Below are 22,306 nucleotides of genomic sequence, written 5' to 3'. Positions count from 1 at the left end.
TATCTGTTTGCAAAACAATATTTTATTAATAAAAAGAATTATAAACAGTAAGAAAGAAACCCCAATTTTACACTGAATGAAAAATCTAAAATAAACTCCCAGAAACATGCCTCAGTTCTTTACTCTCTGTACAAGAAATTCCATTAGGTAGTAAATTCTACATCCACATTCATCCAGTTGTGGGGTCCCCAGCAGGAGGAAGGACATCAACCAGTCAGAGCAAGTCCAGAGAAGGCCACCAAGGTGATCAGAGGGACAGAGCACCTCTCCTGTGAGGAAAGGCTGAGAAAATGGGATTGTTCAGCCTGGAAAAGAGAAGGCTCAGGGGTGATTTAATTGTAGCCTTCCAGTCCCTGAACAGAGCCAACAGGAAAGATGGAGAGGGACTTTTTACAAGAATCTTGAGTGACAGACAAGGGGGAATGGCTTGAACTTGTAAGAGAACAGGTTCATATTAGACATTAGGGGAAAATTCTTCACTGTGCAGGTGGTGAGGCACTGGCACAGGCTGCCCAGAGAAGCTGTGGCTGCCCCATCCCTGGAAGTGTTCAAGGCCAGGTTGGATGGGGCTCTGAGCAACCTGATCTAGTGCAAGATGTCCCTGTCCATGGCAGCAGGGCTGGAACTCAATGATATTTAAAGTCACTTCCAACCCAGGCCATTCTATGATCTAAAGATGACTGAAAGTACAAAAGAGCACCCTTCTATGCAGAGCAGCTGCATGGCTGGACAGATTTACCAATACACACAGAAAACCACATCAGTGATTAGAAAAGCCATGCTTTGTGTAGCACCAAGGGGAGAATTCTGTGGACCAAAAAAAAATTCACCAACAGGGGCAGGCCCTGAAATGCTGAATTAGGGACATGACTGACCAATTTCTGCTTGCAGTTTCATCTCATCTTTTCTCAAGGGGAATTTGTCAATAAGGGCAAACAGCTCAGCTGGTGTTGCTGGGAAGGGGTAGCGCTCCTTGTCCATGCCATGCTTGTCCATCACCACGATGTTGAAACTGTAATGGGGGATCCTCAGCAGCAGCCTGCAAAGCAAGGAACTGGTTTTGTTAAAGGGCAGCACCAGGCTCTTCAGTCTGAGCAGAGGAAGGTGGGCATGGTCACAGGGGCTACACAGAGTGTAGGTTTGGTTTCAGCATTAATAAGGAGCCAGATAAAGAGCAGGATCCTGCACGTGTCAAAGTGACTGCACCCCGCTCTGTTCTCTGCCAGTACCCACTGCTGTCACAGGAGTGAAACAAGGTTAGCCAAAAAAAGTATGAACACTGCCTAAAGAAACCCTTGTGATGAAGCTTGAGTTACAAGTACGACTATTCCCTTTATTGGCTTCCACTTCTTGGTTTTCCTTGGTATAAAAATTACAGTAAGAAAAAGAAGGACAAAATTATTGGAGTCTGCTTTCACTGCTACCTAATAATAACAAGCATCTGTGACTCTAATTTTAGAGGAACAAAAGCCACTGCTAATCATGGAGGAGTCCTTCTTCCAAAGTGGTGGAAGTGGTCATTTAAGCTCCTCTAGTAGCAAAAGCTACATAAGTAACAGAAGTTTATCTGTGGTGCTCTTTTCATCTTTTGCTTGAAGGAGCAATGTACTAGAAGGTGCTTGGATATGCAGTCAGTCAACATCATTAGTGTGGGGTAAATAAATTCAGGCAGCCATGAGAGAATGAGAGAAAGCTGCCATGAAGAAGAATCTGGAGGGATTTTTGGAAAGTTGTGAAGCACCAAAATTGGCATTCCCTAGCCTCCTAAAAGGTTTGAGGGCTCTAGGCATAGTCTTGTTGCAATTAGGGAGCTTGGCTATTAAATTCAAACTAAAATAAATATTAAAGTGAAGCAACAGTGAAAGAAAACTACATTCATCTTGTGTCATATATTACCTAAGAAAAAATGCTTCTAAAAATCCAAATGCTAAATTTCTGTGCTTTCCAAAGTTTTAACTGGGGCACCTGTGCTCATTAGCTTACTGAAATGTCAATTCTGGACAACACTTTTATTCTTAAGAGTACATTTCATATTGATTGGAGCACCTTGCAGAACTAGAAAGGTGTGATTGACACACTAAGCAACAACAAAGAAAAAAACTTGCACTGAGTGCAGGGCAGGTCATACTATACCAATTTCTGAAGCATAGCTTCATTAAAGGTTGCAAGAGATCAGGGAATGAGATGTTAAGAGAGCTCATTATTTTCTACAGAGCCACAAGAAAACCACTTCAACTTTAGTAGAAGTATCTTTATTTTTTTTTTAAAAGAGTGCTTTTGTGCTCTCCTTTTTGTTTTATTGAGGACAGTTTTTTAAAATATTTTTTAAAAATCCCCTCTCTGCTGTGTTAGCAATTTTCATTGTCTCCAATTAAAACTTAGTCCCTTTCCTCAGGCATATCTAGATCATGTTGCTTAAAATGCTCCTTGACTTTTTTCTAAACAACTCCTTCTTTTCCTGCCAATGAGGCCTTCACTTTTGGCTTTTTTTCCTCTTCCAGTCCTTAGGAAATGCTGGCATTTGAAGTCTTCCTTTCAAGTGAAAACCAATCCTCTGCCAGTCTAAACCCGAGTCAAAACAGTTTAGGCACCTCAGTAGAACTGCTGATGCTGCAGTCAGGCTGGGGAGGCTGAGATAATTTCCTCTTTCAAATAATGCCCATCTCATTCCTACATATGGGACTTCAGAGAGTTTCCCCTTTAGCCTGGCCACAACCACCACCAGCCCTGGTGCAGAGGATGAGCTGTCTCTGCCATTTGGGGCTGTCCTTGCAAAGGAGCAACTCCAACACAAATACACACAGACTCTGAAGTGTTTTCAGTGGCAGACCCAAAAATACAAACTTACATGCCTATGAACATAGTCATACTAAAAATATAAATAAGTTTGTTATTGTGTTTTAAATTGCTGTAGCTATTATACAGCCAGCAAATTAATCCCCCGGTGTGCTCCAATATCTACTCTGCAGTGTCTAGCTGTGTACATTAGAGTAGAACACGTGGTATTTGGAGAGTAAGATGCAGGGATCAAAGGCAACACAACTTGTAGGATAAGGTGCAAATACAACAGCAGAGAGAGCTTCCTTTACCTGAGCTGCAGGGCAAGTGATGGGGGCAGCAGCTTCACTCCTATTCTTCCTATCAGTGTTGGGAAGACACCCACCAGCTCCACCACGGTGACGTGTCGCAGGTCTAACCCACACTGTGCTGGCTGCAATGGTTCAGAGGAGAGAGAGGGGGGTTGGTTATCCCTGAGAGAACAGGGGGATGTTTTGAGTGTGCAGCAAGGGTTCACAAAGTCCCCTCTTCTTAAATTAGTTAAATGTCTTAAACTGATTTGAGAGCATGTTTTGCAAATACTCGAATTCTCACAGCAAAGAACTGGAGCTTTGTGACTCCATGGGAGGTTAAGTAACAGATTCTCAGATATTCTAAGGAAACCAACACACAGAGATCACCTAGGAGAAATATCAACTTGTCTCTGTAGTTATATGAGAAGATGCCAGGATACTAAGCATTGTACCAATAACCTAATTTGGCAATCAAAGCAAATTATGTGAAACAGAAGTTGACTGTAGAAAGTTTTCTTCCATGCCAACTCATCTGCCTGCTGCCAAGAAGTGGAAAATGTACTATAGCCATTAAATTCAGTTTGATCAATATATTGAATTTTCTTGCCAAGTTTATCTAATAGGGAAAAGGAGCTCTTTTGGGTTGGCTTTTTCTTTCTTAAATACAAGTGTAATTTAAGCCAGCAGTAAAAAATATCATCACATTCACATCTCAATGATTATTTATACTGCATTTTGTTACATTCTGTGAGAAGAAAAAACAAGATAGGAGCATTTGTAGCTGTGAAAGAATACAGAACTGCTTCCTTTCTTTCTGTTCCCTGAGGACACAGATATATTTTGGAGATCTATCCCTAAGACTAGCAAAAAGCTAACAAAGGCATCACACAACACATAAGAAGGAAAATTACCTGGTGTTTTGGGTTTTTTGGAACAAAGCACCCCAGTGTTACCTCCAGCACTCTGGATGATTTCTGTGCTGCATCTCTGGTCCTTTGTTTGCTGGTGCACTTTTTATTTCTGAAGCTAATCAGACTTCCTTGCAAATTCTGTAAGCCTGGTCTGCATGAGCTGCTTAACAGCTGGAGAGTTGGGTTTGTGAGTTTTTTTAAACTTCTTTAGCAGCTGAGATACGGAATTTTTATTGAGCATGAGTTAAATTAATTTGGGGAGAATGGAAGGGCCAGAACTGCCTGGGATTCAGTGACTGGTCAGAGGCAGCACAATCCAGAATGGAGCTGAGTTAGAGACTGGGGGGATATTTCAACTCAAACCCCTGTGAAAAGAATTAATCTGGAACCATGACTGCTTGACCCAGATCTTTCAGTGGCTACAATATAAAAGCTGAAGTTTTTGGATTTATGTAAAACAGTGAAGCTTGTCCTTGTGTCTTTCTTTAAAGAAAAAAATAGTTGCACATTCCTCTTAAATGTGTTTTACCTGCAGCATCCCCAGCTGCATCCTGTAGAAGAAGTTAGCAGCAGTAGGAGTTGAAATAATCAGCAGTCTCCGCTTCTCATAAAATTGATCCAGAAGTGCAGCTGCAGTCCTCACATTCACATTAATATTCATGGCTGGAATAAAATTAAAACAAAAGTTATGGAGCACACTGAAAACAGGTCAATTTCTAGAGGCAGAGTTCAACAGCAGAAACACAAGAACAAGAATCAATAATAAAGAAGACATGAGTGAAATGCTGGCCTCATTGAAGCTAACAATTTTACTGTAGACTGTTCTAGCTTGCACAATGGATTGACTCCAGAATGTGACATTTTGTAGAAAGCTTTGAGCTAAAACAAACTCTAGGAAAGAGCAGTCAAAAGTGGCAAAAGCTTCAGCTGTTAAGTGCAAACTGACAGAGGACACAAAAATGACGCTATGTTTCCTACCTCTGGGACACTGCAGCTGTATTCCACCCCACACCCCCTTCCCAAATTCTCATTGCCCTAAGCTTCCTACCTCTGGGACACTGCAGCTGTATTCTACCCCACACCCCTTTCCCAAATTCTCACTGCCCTAAGCATCCCTGTGCTGGATTCCTTCTGGCAGAATGGTGAAATACTCACTTACGTGCACAGGTTGGCTCCACTCCTGACCACCCCAAATTGTACTGGCAGACTCGAGCTGGGCTTCCTTGCAGCTCATAGCCACCAATGCAGGAGAACTCACAGGTAGCACCATAGTTATTTCCATCACCTGAGCACTTGATGTAGCCATTATCTGGGGCATTTAACTTCACACAGCGCCTGACTTTGAGCAAGAGAAAAAACAAAACAAAATGAAGGACACAGCACGAATCACCATTTGTTACTGAGGCACCACAGGTCAGTGGAATACCAGTACCAAAGACATTTTTCTGTTTGCTTTCTGTGTTATTAGTCATGCACTTAAAAACCCCAAACAATCAACCTGAACTCCCCCATCCCTCAACTCTTATGTGAAATGAAACAGATGTGTAGGCGTACGCATGGGACAAAATGTCATGGAGCACAAAGGGCTGAAACCGAAAACCATAGGTCACCTCTGTATATTCAACTCCAGAGGTTAACATCTGGACCTGTGAAAGGGCAGCCCTGCTTGAGAGATGTGAAAAAAATGCCTTCACCTCCTCATTTCAGCAGCTCACAGGCTGTGTAGCAGGAGAAGCTGGCAGGAAGGAAGGGGTGTGGAGCTGGAGGCAGGACTGAGCAAAGCAGCTCTTCCTGGAGGTGCAGCAACGCTGCAGACCTGGCCCCCAGGGTCTTCAGCAAGACTCTGTTCTCTTTCAGCATCATCACAGAGTTTATATACACAGACATATGCAGATAAATGAGGACATTTTCAAATTGCCTGTTAAGCCAGGTGCAAATCAGTATCTGTATTTACAGGTAAAAAATCCTTACCTCTGACTTTAACAAGAAATTTGCAAGTGCCTTTGTTTTCAGCTCTGTCATACACAGTATATTGGATTTTGTGGTCGCCTTCTGGAAAATGTGACCCTGGTGGCAGGCCTTTCAAAATAACACTAAACCAAGAGATAAAACAGGACAGATGTTCATAAATTCACCAGTATTTATTTGCTCACAATGCTGTAAAAGCCTGAAAGAGGGATGTTTGTGGCATGATAGGATTGTCTGGCTGCCTGCCAGGACAGAAGATTTGAAAGTCAGCAAAGGAAGAAGCTGGGCAGCAGCAACCAGAGTATTTAAATTTGCTACCTGCAGCCCACCCTGCTGGTGAGACAAGGGAGTTGGAGTGGGCAGGGTCTGATCCCTTCCTATAAAACAATCCAGTGTAGCCAAGCCCATAATGCCCAGAGGAGCTCAAGCTTCCTTCTCCTTACATAAGAAAAAGTCAACATTAAAAAAGAAAGCATCCAGCCTCTTACAGTGGGGATGTATTCCCAACCAGCTGCTCTGAACTGCTCCTGTGATTGTCACTTGTGACTGTTAATATGTACAGAAAGTGAGATTCAGTGTCACAGCAAAAGGGTGTGGTCATCCACAGCAGCATTTTCACCTGGAATTTGCCCCTGTCCTGCAAACAAGGTGGGAGAATTCAGAAGTGTAAAATATAATCTCAGTATTGAAGCAGAGAGCATGTAACCCAAGAGGTTTCCATGTAACAGAAAAGCTTTTGTACTCCTGAAACTGTGCATTTAAGAAAAGCACTGCATACTCTATAAAACAGCAGAGTTTAGCAATATTTTATAAAATAGAGATGTGATTTATGGAAAAGCTTCCACTGAACCAAGAGCTTGGCTCTTTTGAGCTGACAACAGTTACTTGTATGACAAAGTCTACATGGGATACTCCCCATTTTTTTGCCTATCCGACATTCCTTTGTCAAAAAGACTTAGGAATTTCTTCATTCTGACATTTTACAAGTTTTTACTTTACCAGGTGTAGTTTTTGATGTTGTTAATTGTCACCAAATTGTTACATCAGACCTTAATGACAATCAGGTTTTTAACTATGTAATGGATTCTTCTTTATGAAATTATTAAGTTATAGCAATGGAAGGGCAATATCATTGTCTTTTATTAGTTTTTTTGGTATTCACATGAAACTGTAAACACCTTCAAGCTTAACAACTCTGAGCTTTTAAGCTTAACCAGTCCATTGATGTAATTATGTAACTTGCTTACTGAAAGAAACAGATTTTCCATGCTCCCACCATTATAGTAATCCAGATAGATTGACCTAAATCCTGCATGATAAAAATGGAAAAATCAGAGACAGTAGTACCATGAGAAGTACACCCTGTTCTTCTGGAAAATGGGGCTGTGAAATCGTAGAAAGCAACAAAATTTTTGAACTGTAATGTCTAAATCCAATGTTTAAATCCATCAAGGTTACAAACAAGAAATGTTATTTTAAAGGTAACTGCTGGATCCTGGGACATCAGTAGCCAGCACTACCTTAAGACAGAAACACAATGATTGCAGATATCATTTTGTGACACACCTTGTTTTTTGTAAGACAGTCAAGCTTACCTCTTCTGTTACCTACTGTTTTCATTGTTATATACAAAAGGTTACTTGGCGTAAGAAAACTTGCTCATCATGAGACCCACAAAGAAGCTCTGCAAAACACCTCCAAACATGCAATTCTTTATAGAACAGTGATATGTGACAGCCATAAAAAAGCACCTTGGATGAATGAAGGGAAAAGGGTACCTGGCCTGCTGAACTGCTAACAGAAGAGTAAGGAGGAGGAAAAGCACAGGGCAGAGCCTTTCACCTACTCGGTGAGGATGCCGTCGGCGGTGTCCCGCCCCTCGGGCGTGTCCCAGAACACGCGCACCGTCAGCTTGTTGGGCTCCGCCGATTTCTCCTTCACGCTCGGGCACTGGATCCTCGGGGGTTCAGTATCTGTTGAAATGAATGTGACAAAAAAGGGCACTGGAGCATCTGTCAGAGCTGTGCGTTTTCTCCACAGCTCCTTCCCTGCTGTCAGTCCAGGACCACCTCCAGCTGGCCTCCTCAGCCCTGGATTCATCCCAGCCAAGGTGCATGGAGCCTTTACTTCTCACCTTTTTGTAAGAAGAGCTGACAGTGATCAGCCCTTTGCAATGCAGAGAACCCAACTAAAAGTAATTACAGTAAATTTCTGTACAGAGTTCAGTTAAAAAGTCATTTTGGATGGCTTTGAACTCCAAGGAGGGATGTGCAAGATCACACCCAGGGAGTCTGGATGTTCTGTTTATCTGCATCCTTTTCTTTGTCCATCTGTGCAGTTGTCAGGACCCAGGACATCCTCTGGCTGTCCTGAGCAGCCAAGACCCCTGCCAGGGGTCTCAGAAACCCTAGCACAGAGCCCAAAATGCCTGTGGGTTTGATTATGACCCATGGAGCAAGTTACCAACCTTAGACGAAGATCTGCAAGCCACGACAAATTAAGTAGAATGATAGTGAATTTATCACAAGGTGAAAAAGTAGATTTTTGGGGTTTTTTAGAATGAAGTTCAGGGGCCAAGATGGAGGGATCTGGGCATGTCCTGCCTTTCTCCTTCTTCTTGGCCTCCATCTCCTGCTGTGATGTTGTCACTTACAGATTAGTTTAGAGTAGAAGCTCACTGCCTAACACAGGTGATAGGTATTGGAAAGTAATTGTGAACATTGTACACGTAGTTTTTAGTACAAAGACATAACACTGCCCTGGGGGCAGGCAGAGTGCCTGCACTGTCTTGCTGAGCGGACTTCAGCTGGACAGGAGAAAGAATTTTATAGATAAGATACAATAAACAACCTTGAGACCAAGAAATGAAGAGCTCTGACTCCTTCTTCAAGCACCGGGCAGGGAAAAGAGACTTTCCAACTCTTCTCGGGGTCACTCTGACCAGCAAGAGACCCCGACATGCAGTAGTTGATGTGACTAAGAGCATTTTTAAAGCACACTGAACATCAATATATCTCTGCATGGTAGCTGTGCATGTTACTCTTAACATGCTGGTTATTTTTCCTGCAGTAATGGCAAAATAAGAAACAACAGAAGAGTGGCACAATTACCATTTTGTGGAGAATCAATGCTGCATTTGATTTTTTCCTAGTAACTCTTATAATAAGGTCTTACATCAGTAGCCAGCACTACTAGGACAAGCATCCTATCAATACAGCCTCAGGATGTGACAAAATGATGACTTAGCTTGGTGACAGCCATTTACCACAACCTCTGTTATACAAACTGCAGGAAAAAGCAATCTTTCCAGAAGAAAAGACAGGGACATTTTTTCCATCTTCTAGAGGAAAGTATCTATTTCAATACATGTTACAGTGCATTAAAGATATAATGGAAATATTATTCAAGTGAGTATTGGCATTTTTAGCTAACTAATAGCCAAAACCAGCTGTACATTGATTTTTCTTTTAATCAAAATTATTTCAGCAACATGAGGGATATCATTCATCTTACAGGGTGGGGGCAGGAGACAGTCTGCTTTGTTAGGACAGAATACTCACTAAGGACTTCTGTACATCATTGCTAGAACATATCTAATTTTAAAAAAATACACCTGTTTTTCCTTCCTTTTAATGAGTACATGTTTGACTACTGAAAGGTCCTCTGCCTTTCCTACATGGATCTTCACTGCTGTACTGCAAAGTCCACATAACCTAGTGCAAAAATGCTACACAGTGCAACTGCAGTATAAAAGGGTAAAGGAAAGGCCCTTGTTTTCAGGAGCACTTCAAGTTCAGGTCTGAAGTAATTTCTCAATGCCAAAAGCTGTGGAATCCCCAGGACACTTCCATGACATGAAGTTTACTAGCCCATGGCTCTGATCACAAGTAGCATCCCTACTGTGCACAGTGCAACTCACTGTATATCAAAGTTAAGAAATTAAGCAGCCTTTTTGCCTTTGTATTTCATTGCTCTCCTCAATTTCACTTCTCAGCTGTTCAGCCAGTCCTCTCCTGGCCACTATGTAGGCTGCAGCTCTGTAACTTCTGCATTACATTAAGGAAAAAGTGTTCAACTGCAAATGTCATTGCACTGTTAGAATTATGCCTGGCCACAATTATGTCTGTGATGTCTGGTCAGAAAAAATCTCTATCCTCCCCATCAAGAGGTCAAAATATAACCTTATTAAACAGTCAGCTAACAACAGATCTCAGTATTTGTATATAGGAACTCTGTGCACACAAGATTTGAAGGGATCTTCTCCAAACTATGCAGTATTACCACAACTTAAATCTTAGTGTTACATTTACTGGGTTACTCGGGATTTGTAATCCTGTGCAACAACTGGGACTTGAAACCCTGTGCAACAACTACTCTGCATTTTTGGAATAAAAAAGAAGTGTTAGTTCTAACTTAGCCTCTTTACTGCTTAAGGTACTTGCTTACTTTACTCTGCAAGACAGCATCCTTTGTAATAAGCTCACCATCTCTGCACACAGATGAGCTTCTGAAAGTGCCAGGAAATACAGAGGACAGTATTTTATCATTTCCAAACATAAAAGGTTTGTTTTTCTTCCTCTGCCCACACCACTGAAAAGGACAAAGCTTGTCTTTACAAACAAAAACAAGAGACACCACAAACAGTCTAGACCCAAGCAGCTCATTTCTACATTTGTACAACAACAAATCACAGGAAATCTGAAAAATATTTTATGAACATCAGGCCACAGTGGAGAGGCTCCAAAGCCATTTGCCAACCTAGACTGAGCCACAGGCATTCTGAGGAAAACCAAGTTATCATACACACAAGACACTAAGCACAAACACTCTACCACCCACATGCTTTAAATTACTGGTACCCATTTCAGATGGCCAAAAAAATACTTTCCTTTGTGGGTGGCTGCTGAAGCTTTTATCAGAGGCTTCCCAGAAACAGTGGCAGCAGGCTGAGACTTCACTATGTGCTGAAATTTCATTAGTAGTCAGGAAAGTTAAATCTCAATATTTGATTATCTCTCTTTTGATTTATGTAAATAGAAATACTTCTTCTCGCTGAGGTTCCCAGGAGACCACTGGCTATGTAATGAAAATTGCTGGCATAACTAGAGTGAACTAGGCTGGAATTTAAATTAGCTCACTGCAACCATGCTGGTAACTACAATCCATTCACATTCTCTGGATATATTTGAAGACCATGATCCCAGGGAAGAAAAACAGTTCAGACAATGGGTTGTTGTGGGGGTCCCAGTTGCCAGGGTACCAGTTGCTGGTTTCTCTGGGTCTGGATTGAAGGCACTTGAGACAATAGTTCATGTTTGGACTCAAGTGTTTATTATTTCTTATCAGTAAAACAGTCTCACTACTGTGAGTTGGCAGCTTTTCATTAGAAGGCACAAAATGGCCAACAATCTCTTGTTACAAGGTCTTTTAAGACTAAACTATCCAATTAGGAAAAGACACCTAGATGATTTTCCCTTTTAACCCAGTAACTGATCCCAAAGAACTGCAATGGGGACTTTTCTGCCCAGTTACAAAATGCCACCCAAACCCATGGAGAAGAAGGAAGAAGAAGCATGAAGAAGAAACCCAGGACCACACCCTGTGCCCTCCATCTTGCTTCCATCCACAACATACTAAAAATTCCAAAACCTAAATTTCTCACCAAGTGATACACCTACACTACTCTCTATAATCTATTTCACACTTTTGTGGATTCCAGTCTATCTTGAAGTCTAGGAAACTTTCTCCATGAATGAGGGTCAAAGTCAGTGCTCCCCTGGGGGTCAGGGCACCCCAGAGCAGACAGAGAAATATTCCCAGTGCTCTGGGTTTCCACAGGTTTACTTTCAAACCTGTTTTTAATCATTAAGCAGAAGAGAGTGTGACAGATTACAGCACAGAGAACATGCTGGAAGAGCAGCACAGTAACCACAGTCTATCAAGAAGTCACTCAGGAATCACCAAAGGCTATTACAAGCATTGTAAAGTGCTGGCCATTTACACCAGACTTGTCTCTATTAAAGTGGCAATGCTTGGCTTTGGACTGAAAGCACTGAGTGACAGAACCCTGCACCCTTGGAAAACTGCTCTCTGCTTCTTTAAGAGGCACAGTATCAGTGCAATTTTTGCCCAACGGGTGGGAAGAATGGTGCATCTGACTCCAGGATATCAGAAGGCTAATTAATTACTTCATCAAACTATATTATTCTATATTATATTATATCTAAACTGAAACTGAACAAGAACTCAACAAAATCTTGACTGTCTCCTGACCGACCACCAGGGCACAGCTTGCAGAGATTGGTCAAGAAAACAAACCACTCACACCAGAATCCAATTACCACAATTACCAAATTCCTTCAGGTAAACAATCTTCCACAACGCATTCCACTTGTGCACAAACACAGGTGCAGCAAATAAGACAAGAATTGTTTTGATCGTTCTCTTCTCTGCCTCTCTCAGGTTCAGAGAATGTGAATCCCACAGGACAGTAGCTTTTTCTCCCCATGAACTGGATCAAAAAGGCCTTTTGGAGTTGATGTGTGCAGGACTTGGCAGTGGCAGGCACCTTATGATGATACCACACACCCCAACACCTCACTCACCAACACAGGCTGCCGGGCGGCCGCTCCAGGCCTTGCTGTCCATGCAGGTGACGATGCGGTCCCCCTTGAGCTGGTAGCCTGGGGAGCAGTAGTACTCACACCTCGAGCCAAAGTAGGCACCATCCAAACACTTGAAACCTCCATTGGTCGGCATGGACAGGGTAGGGCAACGCTTTTCTGGAAAAGGAAACAGACACTTCTGGAAACTTGTTACCTTCCCTCTGCAGTAATGCACACAATGGGGTATTACACAGAAATAAAGACGGAGCTGGCAAACAACAAGTGGGAGAAAGTCTTGTTCAACGTGAGGTTTTTTCCACACTATTCTCATTAGCTGCATTTCAAAATTTAACTCTGATACAATATTTAATGAGAAAAGGGATGACAGGTACCTACCTATTCCTCTCTGCTCAGTACATGTTTTACTGTAAGAGGCCATTTAGACACCTGGTACAAATTGCATCAACCTACAAAGTCTAAGATGGGCAATATTTTAAAAGAGCTTTATGGCTCTGTCATAAAACTATTCTCACAAATTAAAATCTCACATTGGTAAAATATTCCCCATCTGCCACGAGTGTTTGTACCACTGAGATGCTTATCATGTCATGCAGCCCTGGTGATATCCTCAACAACAAACTAATCTACATATCTAAGCATACTGCAAACCTGTAAAATAATAATAAAATAAAAAAACAACCCAAAGATCAGTTTCAATGGCAAATAAGAATTTATTGTCTGAAGCTGGAGCACAAGGCACACACACAAAGATTTTGCAACCACTTACGTTTGCAGAGCACCTTCCCAGACCAGCGTTTGCTTGACTGACAAATCAGCTGGTGAGGGCCATGCAGCTCGTAGCCCTTCTGACAGCGAATATCACATCTGGTGCCCAACACATTCTTGTAATATTCCCCTTGAGGTGTCCTGCAGTTTGCATAACCATGTTTCACTTTAATGGGGGAGCACCACGGTGTTTCTGACACAGAGAAGAAAAAAGCCCCACACATAGCAATTAGAAAAATGTAAAAGTTCAGACAAAAATATAAAATCACTTTGCTTAATCAAGGTCACAGAGAAGAAAAGGAAAAATCCCTCTTATTTAAAAAGCCATCAATCTTTAAATTGGAGAACACTGCAGAGGTGCACTTATACTTGAGGAGGTCAGGCCTTTAAAGAATGGAAGCTCTTTTTTTATGACAAACATTAAAGATTGTAGCCATTATATTGGAGGGGTAGTGAGGGCAGGCGGGGTTTTACTATGCTTTTTGTCCATGGAATAAGTGTGCCACCATGTGGGCAGTTTGATGACAACTGGGCCATTTTTCCCTCCTGTTTTTAAGCAGACACATTCAACTTTGTTAGATCTAATTTTTGCTCTTTCATATGAGAACTTTGCACTAGGAACACCTTGATCTAGCAGCAGTTGTCAGCTTTCCACATTTAGCTTAGTGCTCATTTAAAAAAAAATTAAGTTCTGCTTCCATAGTAATCTGCCTTGCAAAACTCAGTGTTGGTTCAAGCTCTCCCACAGTTAGCAGATACCACTTACCTAAATCATATTGCCAATATGTCACATTGAACCTGTTCCAACTGAACATTTATTAACTGGCCAGGGCTATGCTGTAAAATACTCAGGATATGGGTACCCCCACTTTGTGGGGATTTACCACCACATGTAGTGCTGGTGAGAAGAATATCAAGTAGAGACTTCCCTTCCCAGCCAAAGTTTCACATTCTTTGTTTAGCTTTGACAAGAGGGTGCACCAAGAAAATGGGCAGCTCCTCAGTATGAGTTTCCAAACACAAGGAGTGACTACGCCTGCCCTCTCTCAGATCCAAGATTTGAAAAGCATGTATTCGGAGAGGAGAGAGGGAGGGAGGGATTGCAAAGCAAAAAGGAAAGAAGACAAATCCTGAAATCCTCGGTGACAATGTGTGACATGAGGGAGGGGCATGAAAAAACATTGGAATTTTGCAAGGAAGATGAAAAAAAAACCCTAAACAAACAAACCACAGGATTTTTAGCCTTCATACTTACAGTCACAAACAACATTAAAAAAATTCTAGATCACGTTTGGCAGATGTTCACTCTTAGCTCAATTCCCATAGTTATTAAGTGCATTTTCCTATACTAGTTGGATCAGCTCCATATATAAACAAACAACAATCAATACAGCATTTCTTATACATGGAATATTTATATTCAGTGTGCTGTGTCTCTAGGACATATTTACACTTTCCCAACAGAAACTACACTTTACATCTGTGTTTTTCAGTGCTGGTCCTGAATAAACACAAATAGCATCTGCAGACTAACATCAGAGACTAATTATCAATCTTTTGCCTAGACTAAGGGCACATTTCCTCAGACTAATCCATTTCTGAAGCAGTTGTACTGTGTTATGCTTATTTTTGTCTTTCAGCAATTCAAGTAAAAAATCCTTTACAAAAATGTGTAACTGAAATTATTCCCAGTGTCACCAAATACACAGTAACTGAGGCACAGGACACATGCAGGCCAGTCTAACAGCACCCCTCAGGTTAAGGGTAAAGTACAGTTCAGCTTTTTAGCTCAGCCACACAATCATCCCAGCTCTGTTTCTTCCTACCTATAAGCCTGTTTTCTGAATGTCAAATACATCCTCTGCTATTTACCTTACAATTATGCAAAGTGCTTTGGTGGAGAATGGGTTTTGGGGGTTTGATTTTTTTTAGAACTATTTCCTGTCCTTCACCCTCATCTCTATCCCACAGCTCCCACAACACATTTAAAAAAACCCCTCATCCACTGCCTTGGGCCATTTTGTTGAGGGGCTGTATCACAGTGGCTCCCATTTTTCATGCTTCTTGTGCACCAAATGAAAACTGAGACAACAGATGAGGAGTGTGAGCTAATGGGAACAGAAGTCAACTGCTGAAAAAATGAGTGATGCCAACACCCGGCTCTGCCTCCTTAACTGCTACCCCAGGGCTGCTGGGGCAGTCTCAGGCACCACCTCTGACCACTCTCTAGGGGAAGCCACAAATCTTGGATTCACACCCTCTGTCTCATTTGCCTCCTGGAGAAATCCTCCTGCTCCTGAGCTTTTCCACAATCTCTGCTTCAGTGGTTTCATGCCCAAACTCTCCAGCTTTTCTGTCCCAACTTGTTCTTCCCTGAGACCTTAAACTGCCATTTATTTACATATCCAAGCTTGGAAGACCCCATTAAATAAGAACTAGGCCTCAGTTTTTCTGCAGAAGGGCTTAAACCTGAAGTTACTAAGACAACACTGTCTGCAAGGGCAGGACTGGGGGGATGAAAGCTCATTTGGGCTGAGCTTTCACCCCAGCCAGTTACGCAATCCTTCAGCAAATCAGTTCAAGACATTTATGCCTTGGGTTTTCCACATGTATAAACTCCAAATGCACATTGCTGACTTCCTTTGTAAAGGGTGTTAAGACAAATATGCTTTGCATATAGGAGGCTAATAAAAAATAAAGAGGGCAAAGAATCTGTTTCAGGTATTGCAAATTGCCTGAGTTTTTCTGTAAATTTTTGTGGTTTTATAAACACACTTGACTTGAGTAAACAGCTACCCAAATATACATACTTTAAAAAGATAACTAGCAGGTAAAAGATGCCATTTAATGCATAAACACAACATTGAAAAGGTAAAAGCCTTTCCTGTAGTATCACTGCAGCTACAGTGGTTTCCAGAAACAAAACCAGCTCCTACACAGAGGCACAATGCATCTTACATTGGACCAAATGATTCTGCCAGAAAGAAAAACAAAAGCAAGCATGCTTTTTGGATGCAGATAACTTGAAGAGCTTAGGAGGAACATCTGTTTGATTTAAAACATTACAGTGCTTACTCTAATACTGATTGTGATTAGAAGAAAGTGAATGAGGCAGGGTTTACAAGCCACTTACAAATATTGGGGGTTAGACCAAGCAATACTGCTGGAAAAAACCCAGCTAACTTGAAAAGCACATCAAACAATACAACAAAGTTTTAGATCAAAGTTTGTTTATTTTTAAGTGAAGGCACATATTGGTTTTCAAAGGCTAAGCAGCTACATAGAGCACTTGTAGAATATTAGGTTTGTGTGAGGCCCCAAGGGGTTACATAAGCTGTTCCCTGCCTCAAGGCAAGATCAGCTGTGTTCCTGAAGGCTTTGGGGATTATAAAAGCTAGAGATTTTCCAGATACCTTTTCTGGAACTTCACCATCAATACCAGGCTCTGTTCATCCAACTAAAATTTGAGTTTTTAGGTATCAGGACCTATATACTGGTTTCTTGTTTAATAGAAAGTTTGCACCTCAGCATAAAAAAGAACTAAAAAGTCCCTCAGCAATACAATATCCTGAATTTTCACTTAGTAGTGTATCCTGTGTTTGAAACCACTGGAAAACAAGCAGCAAACAGAAATGTTTGAAGCCCAATGTTGCCTTTAGAGCTATGGATACTGCCTGATCATTACAGTATCTGAGAAAACATATTAGGAATGAGGATCACCAGAGCAGTGGCACTGGAGCTGTGATGGACCCAGGAACTGCTGTACTCAGGAAACCTTTCCTCATGAAATGTGATCAGAGATGCCAAGGGGCAGGAAGGAAAGCACTTTCTAGAGCCCCTCAGTCCTGTTTGAACACCTTGAGCCCTTCCTTCACAAACAGCACACAAAGTGATCAGCTGTACTGCTGCTTGCTGCTACACCAGCCAACAGAACTGATGGTTCACCAGGGAGGAAGGGAAAAACTCCTTAAAAATGCTGTAGGCACAGAAAATCTTGGCCATGTTTCTCTGGAAAGCTGAGTAAGTGGGAAAACATCCAGATGAAGACAAAAGGGTTTAGTAGGAGGTCGATTTTCACCCCTCCTAGTAAACTGCAATGTTTTGTTTGCAGATGTCAAAGAGGATGTATCTGTGTGCTTGCTTGCACATGTGCAGAAAGAAAAATCCAAAGCTGCTTGCATATGTGAACACCAATTACAAAATCCATCCAGTTCCTGCTATTGTTAAGTTTTATTTGCTAAGAAATGGGCCACACCCAAATGGTGGACTGCACATCCGAGGAGAAGCTCTGAAGATTGCTACACAGCCTGTTTTATCTTGCTTTGTCTTTCTCCATCCCCTTCCCCCCCAAAAACCCACATAAAGAAGTATGCTAATGAAGAATCAGCCTTTTCTGTGCCAATGCTTTATATTCTTAGATTCACATTGTCTGTTCCTCAACATTTGGCAGAAGTGCTTCCCAATTTGGGGCAGTTTTTAATATCTGTGTGAACAAGTCATTATGTTTCACTTACCCTGGTGACATTTTGGCTGACACAAGTATAATCCACTTTGGATCACCATACAAAAAGAATTTACACAGAATCCACATTTTAACTACTTGCCTGCCCTGGCATGAATTGGCATTGATTTATCTTCATGATCTCTGAGTTCTTTTTTATGTGTCTGCATAGGGATCACATGTTAGAAAGCAAAGAAAAATTACTTAACCTAAATAAAGCTTTAGAGAATTATTTGTGCACATGTTTGAAAGCAAAATTTTATACTTGAGTATTTTACTGGGAGGAAGATGAGACATTTATGAAAACAGCAACATAGCCATAAAAACTGTGTCTTCCGTTGGCTGTTCATAAAGGTCTGAATTATTTTATGACTTACCTCTTATACAGCCCATTGATTCTTTGCAGAGAATCAATAATGTACAACAAGACACCAATGACCAATATTTTTAAGTAATCAAAATGATGACAACTCTAGTACATCCACAGATTAATTTACTAAAAAGAAACAGTTATCATTTAAGTGACAAATGAAATGCTACATTTCTTTAGTGTCTAGGCTTCTGAGAAATTTTGGCAGAGGAGAGTGATATTAAGACAAAAGCAGACTTTTTAGAAAATTGCCACAGCAAATGGAAGATTTACTGGTAGTGGCAAAAAACTTCTCACTCTTGCTGAATGGCAAAGTCTTCCAGAATAGGGAAGAAAACCTGAATTTGCTTTATAAATATGCCCATCCCTTCACTCATCCAGCTACATAATTTGGTTTTGGAATGCACACATGCATTTGTAAAACACATTTCACTTGGCACTTCAGGTAGCAGGTTAACCTGAAATACAAGCAATTCTATGGAAAGAAAAAAGTCATGAAAATCAAGTTCTCTTGCATGTATTTCTATACATTACCATCAGTAAGCCCAGGTTTGGAGTCAGCTTAGCATTGATGGTTTTGTTAGCATGTATGGATAATAAAGAGAAGCTCTTCCGGATTTTCATCATTCAACAACCTGATCTCCCAGGAGCATAGGCAATGTAAAAGTTACTTACTCAGGTGCATGAAAGAGTTGTGATCAATATTTGGTCTAATTTCCATTGTTAAAAACAGCAGAAATTAAATCTTGGTCTAAATATCCATGAGAAAAAACATGGAGCCGGATCACCAAGATTGTATAATCCATGGAAAGAAAAAAGAATGAAGCTTTCTGTCAGCAAGCAGTTGATCCTCTTTAGCACATAAGCAAAGCATTCACCTTTGTATCTACTGCGTGCATAAACATCCTCATCATCTTCAAGGGGTGCATATCCTGATCCTACAATAAAAAAGAAGAGAAAAAAAAACTGCAGCAAGAAAGGAAATATAAATTAAAAATAAAAGAAAGCTTTGAGAAAAGACATGCAAGATTAGGATGCAATAATCTATGCAATGTCATCAGCATGGGCTTCTCTGAAGCTCAGAGTCATAGCAGACCCACTTTATAGTGAATTTGGAAGGGGCAAATGGATTTGATAATGAAGTGAAACAATAAATTTCTCTTGGTGCTCCTAGTGCAATGTTAAATGGCACGTGCCAAGTCACAGCTGCTCTGTTACAGCAACCATGCAGGTGATCTGCTGAGCAGAGCGAGCAGAGCAGGTACAGGTGAAGGGGCTCATCTGAGGTTTCACTATAAAGTGGTCCCATAGTGTCAATGGCAGTTAACAGCCATCAGGCCAAACAGCAAAAGTAAAATGTAAATAACTCAAGTCCAACCATCCTTAATGACCTGTAAGATCCTGACACCAAGAACAAGACACTGAGGTACATGACCTGCAAACACAAGTTACACTCAAATCAAAAACACAGTTTGGTTTCAAGCATTCTTCTGGCATTGTTCAAATAAAGAGACAACAAAGCTCCATACTTTTAAAACCCTGTGCAATGGCTGGAAAAATAAAGGTAGAAGCTGCTTTCTAAAAACCAGAAACCAGCTGGAGCACTACTACTCAAATAAACCATCAATGAAACAAAGCAGTCGGCAAGAAAGCTTTCAAAATTCCTAAACAACACATTTAAAATCAGCAAATTCAGAGCATGACGCTAGTCTAAATTCTAGATAAATCTCTTCTACAAAGAAGAGCTCATAAAAATTCCCCCTTTGAGATATCCTCTTAAAAACCTTGTATGCAATGGGCAGGTACTCAGGGGCCACAGGAGCTTCTCACACGGAATCTCAAGTTACAGCATTTGGGATTATTTCATCACCATTTGCTGCTGTCTGCAACTATGGTCTGTACAAGCTGCTGCTTAAAATTAGACAAAATTATTTAATTCAGGTACCTCAATAAGCTACTGATTCCATGTGCAAAGCATGCAACTGTTCAGCAGAAATCAAACCCAAGAGCTTGATTTCTGTCAACATCTGTCAACAGATTCCATTTCTTATTAAAAAAACCCCAAAATATCTGCCCAGAAAATGGTGAAACTTGGTTTCTTATTCTACCAGACTCAAGAAAACCCAGCCCACGTATCTGCAGATGGTCCATGGGAGCACTTCCCCAGCACTGGATTGCTGGGAATCCCTCCACCAGTTTGAGCTGGCACCTGAAGAAATGAATTTCCTCTGAAATTGAGGGACTTGTACACAATGAAGTCTTTCTATCACTATAATTTCTCTGGATTTTTAGTATTTATTGTTGAGGTTCAATTTTGATACCTAAACACTGACATCTGAGAGACTTCTGAACATAAAACCAAACTTTTTTTGCACTTGAAATCTGACTGCATAGCAAAAAGAGCAAGCTGTGATCCCTGAGGGCTTCACGAAGAACTTGATATGTAAATGAATACTTTTCTAAGCATCAATTTTTCTGCCAGAGATTGGAACACTCTTAGCTAATTACTCACTTTGAGGGCTACAAAACTGCTACCTCAGTGTTATCACCAATAACTGTCCAAATTTTAGTGTGCAGTGACTTTAGCATTTAAAATTAGTAAATCTCAGAATTATGTGAGCTCTTATGCATTTGCCTTTCCTTAGACAAGAAACAATTAAGTGCTTCTGACAGTTTTCTAAGAAAAACTCACTGCTTTTGCTCCATCAGGCTCTCCTGATGGAGCTCAACATCTCCCATTTCCAGCTCATTTTCTGTCTCAAAATGAGAATAGAGTCATATCTGTTTCCTAACAATCAATGTTTTCTTAATAACCCCAACAGGCTTGGCGAGCCCTGGAAAAGGTGCTGCCAGATCATCTCCATTTCCTCAGCAATTAAAGCATTTCTGCCTCACATTTATTCAAAACTGGCTACCAAGCCAGTCCATATAAGGACATTGTTCTGTGTTGGGCATGGTAAAATTATCACAGTTCAGGGTACAGCTGGTTCCTGCGAAAAACAGATGTGGACTTTGTTCTGGTAGATGTCAAGCAAAACACATGCAATAACACTTTATTTAAAGATTAATCTATGGATTTACACAATTCTGTTTATGTCAGGAAAAAACAAGATTTCTTCATTCACAAAATAAAATTCTGTCCCTATTGCAGAGGTTCACTTGAACAGGTCTGATGGCAAGATCAGGGCATAAGAACACAGTGCCAAGCCAGGCACTGCATACACATGAACAACACTTCACATGCTATAATTCCTTTGTAACAGAGAAAAAGAAGGAATGTGACAGAAGAGGCAGAAGAGCTATGCACACTTGCTTTCCCAGGACTGACCTAAGAATTATTTACCCCTTTGAGTTTAAAGTAAGCCATAGACAACTACAGTGTAGCACATTAAACCAACCTGAAACTTTTCAGTTTACTGCCCTGAAACAGCACAGGTTCTGGAACACAAGTCCTATAAGGAATTGCTGAGGGAGCTAAGGTTGATAAACCTGGAGAAAAGGAGGCTCATCACTCTCTCTAACTGCTTGAAAAGATGCTGTAGCCATGTGGGGTGTGTCTCTTCTCCCAGGTAACAACCAACAGGATGAGAGAGAGGAAATAGCCTCAGGCTGGGCCAGGGAAGTTTAAAATAGCTATTAGGAAACATGTCTTCACTGAAAGGGTTGTCAAAAGCATTGCAACAGGCTGCCCAGGGAAATGATTGACTGAGTATCCCTGCAGGTATCTAGAAGATACAAAGATGTGGCACTTAGAGACATGGTTTAGTGGAGTATTAAAAAGAGACATTTTGGAAAATCATTTTACAACAATAATTTTTTGGGGTACAAGCCCATACCTTCAGCTTGTGTAAACCGACCTTACCCCAGAGAGCACTTGAAGAAAGTGTGTCAGGAAACAGCGCCAGTAACTCATCACTTTGCCTACCTTAGTGTACTTTTTATGCTGCTAAACGAACGGATAATTTGGCTTCTAATATTCCTGGTAAGAGCCTTGAAGGGAGATTCTGAGAAAGCACGGCTTTATGGCTTTATGCCACTGCGAAGTTCTGGCACGGAAAACTGCGGTGAAAGCGACGGAAAAGGAGAGCTCGGTG

General features: G+C 41.1%; 1 protein-coding gene across 4 annotated transcripts in view; it reads right to left on the bottom strand.

Annotated features, from left to right (window-relative positions):
• Nucleotides 1-10: 10 nt before the first annotated feature.
• SRPX (sushi repeat containing protein X-linked) overlaps nt 11-22,306 on the bottom strand; it is a 40,025-nt gene continuing 17,729 nt past the window's right edge. For 2 of the 4 annotated variants that reach the window (XM_030954367.1, XM_030954349.1), the window contains exons 2-10: nt 19,091-19,150; nt 13,343-13,534; nt 12,556-12,732; nt 7,797-7,923; nt 5,954-6,075; nt 5,142-5,321; nt 4,512-4,645; nt 3,090-3,211; nt 11-1,039 (exon numbers count right to left, since the gene is read on the bottom strand). In XM_030954367.1, coding sequence (XP_030810227.1) covers nt 859-1,039; nt 3,090-3,211; nt 4,512-4,645; nt 5,142-5,321; nt 5,954-6,075; nt 7,797-7,923; nt 12,556-12,732; nt 13,343-13,534; nt 19,091-19,150 — 1,295 coding nt within the window. In that variant the 3' untranslated portion in view covers nt 11-858. The remainder of the gene's footprint in view (nt 1,040-3,089; nt 3,212-4,511; nt 4,646-5,141; nt 5,322-5,953; nt 6,076-7,796; nt 7,924-12,555; nt 12,733-13,342; nt 13,535-19,090; nt 19,151-22,306) is intronic. The other 2 variants (XM_030954376.1, XM_030954358.1) reach the window with 1 other exon arrangement.

The sequence above is a fragment of the Camarhynchus parvulus genome, chromosome 1, assembly GCF_901933205.1.
Source record: "Camarhynchus parvulus chromosome 1, STF_HiC, whole genome shotgun sequence".
Classification (NCBI taxonomy): domain Eukaryota; kingdom Metazoa; phylum Chordata; class Aves; order Passeriformes; family Thraupidae; genus Camarhynchus; species Camarhynchus parvulus.
The sequence above is the reverse complement of the archived record's forward strand: the minus strand, read 5'-3'. Positions and strand labels throughout refer to the sequence as shown.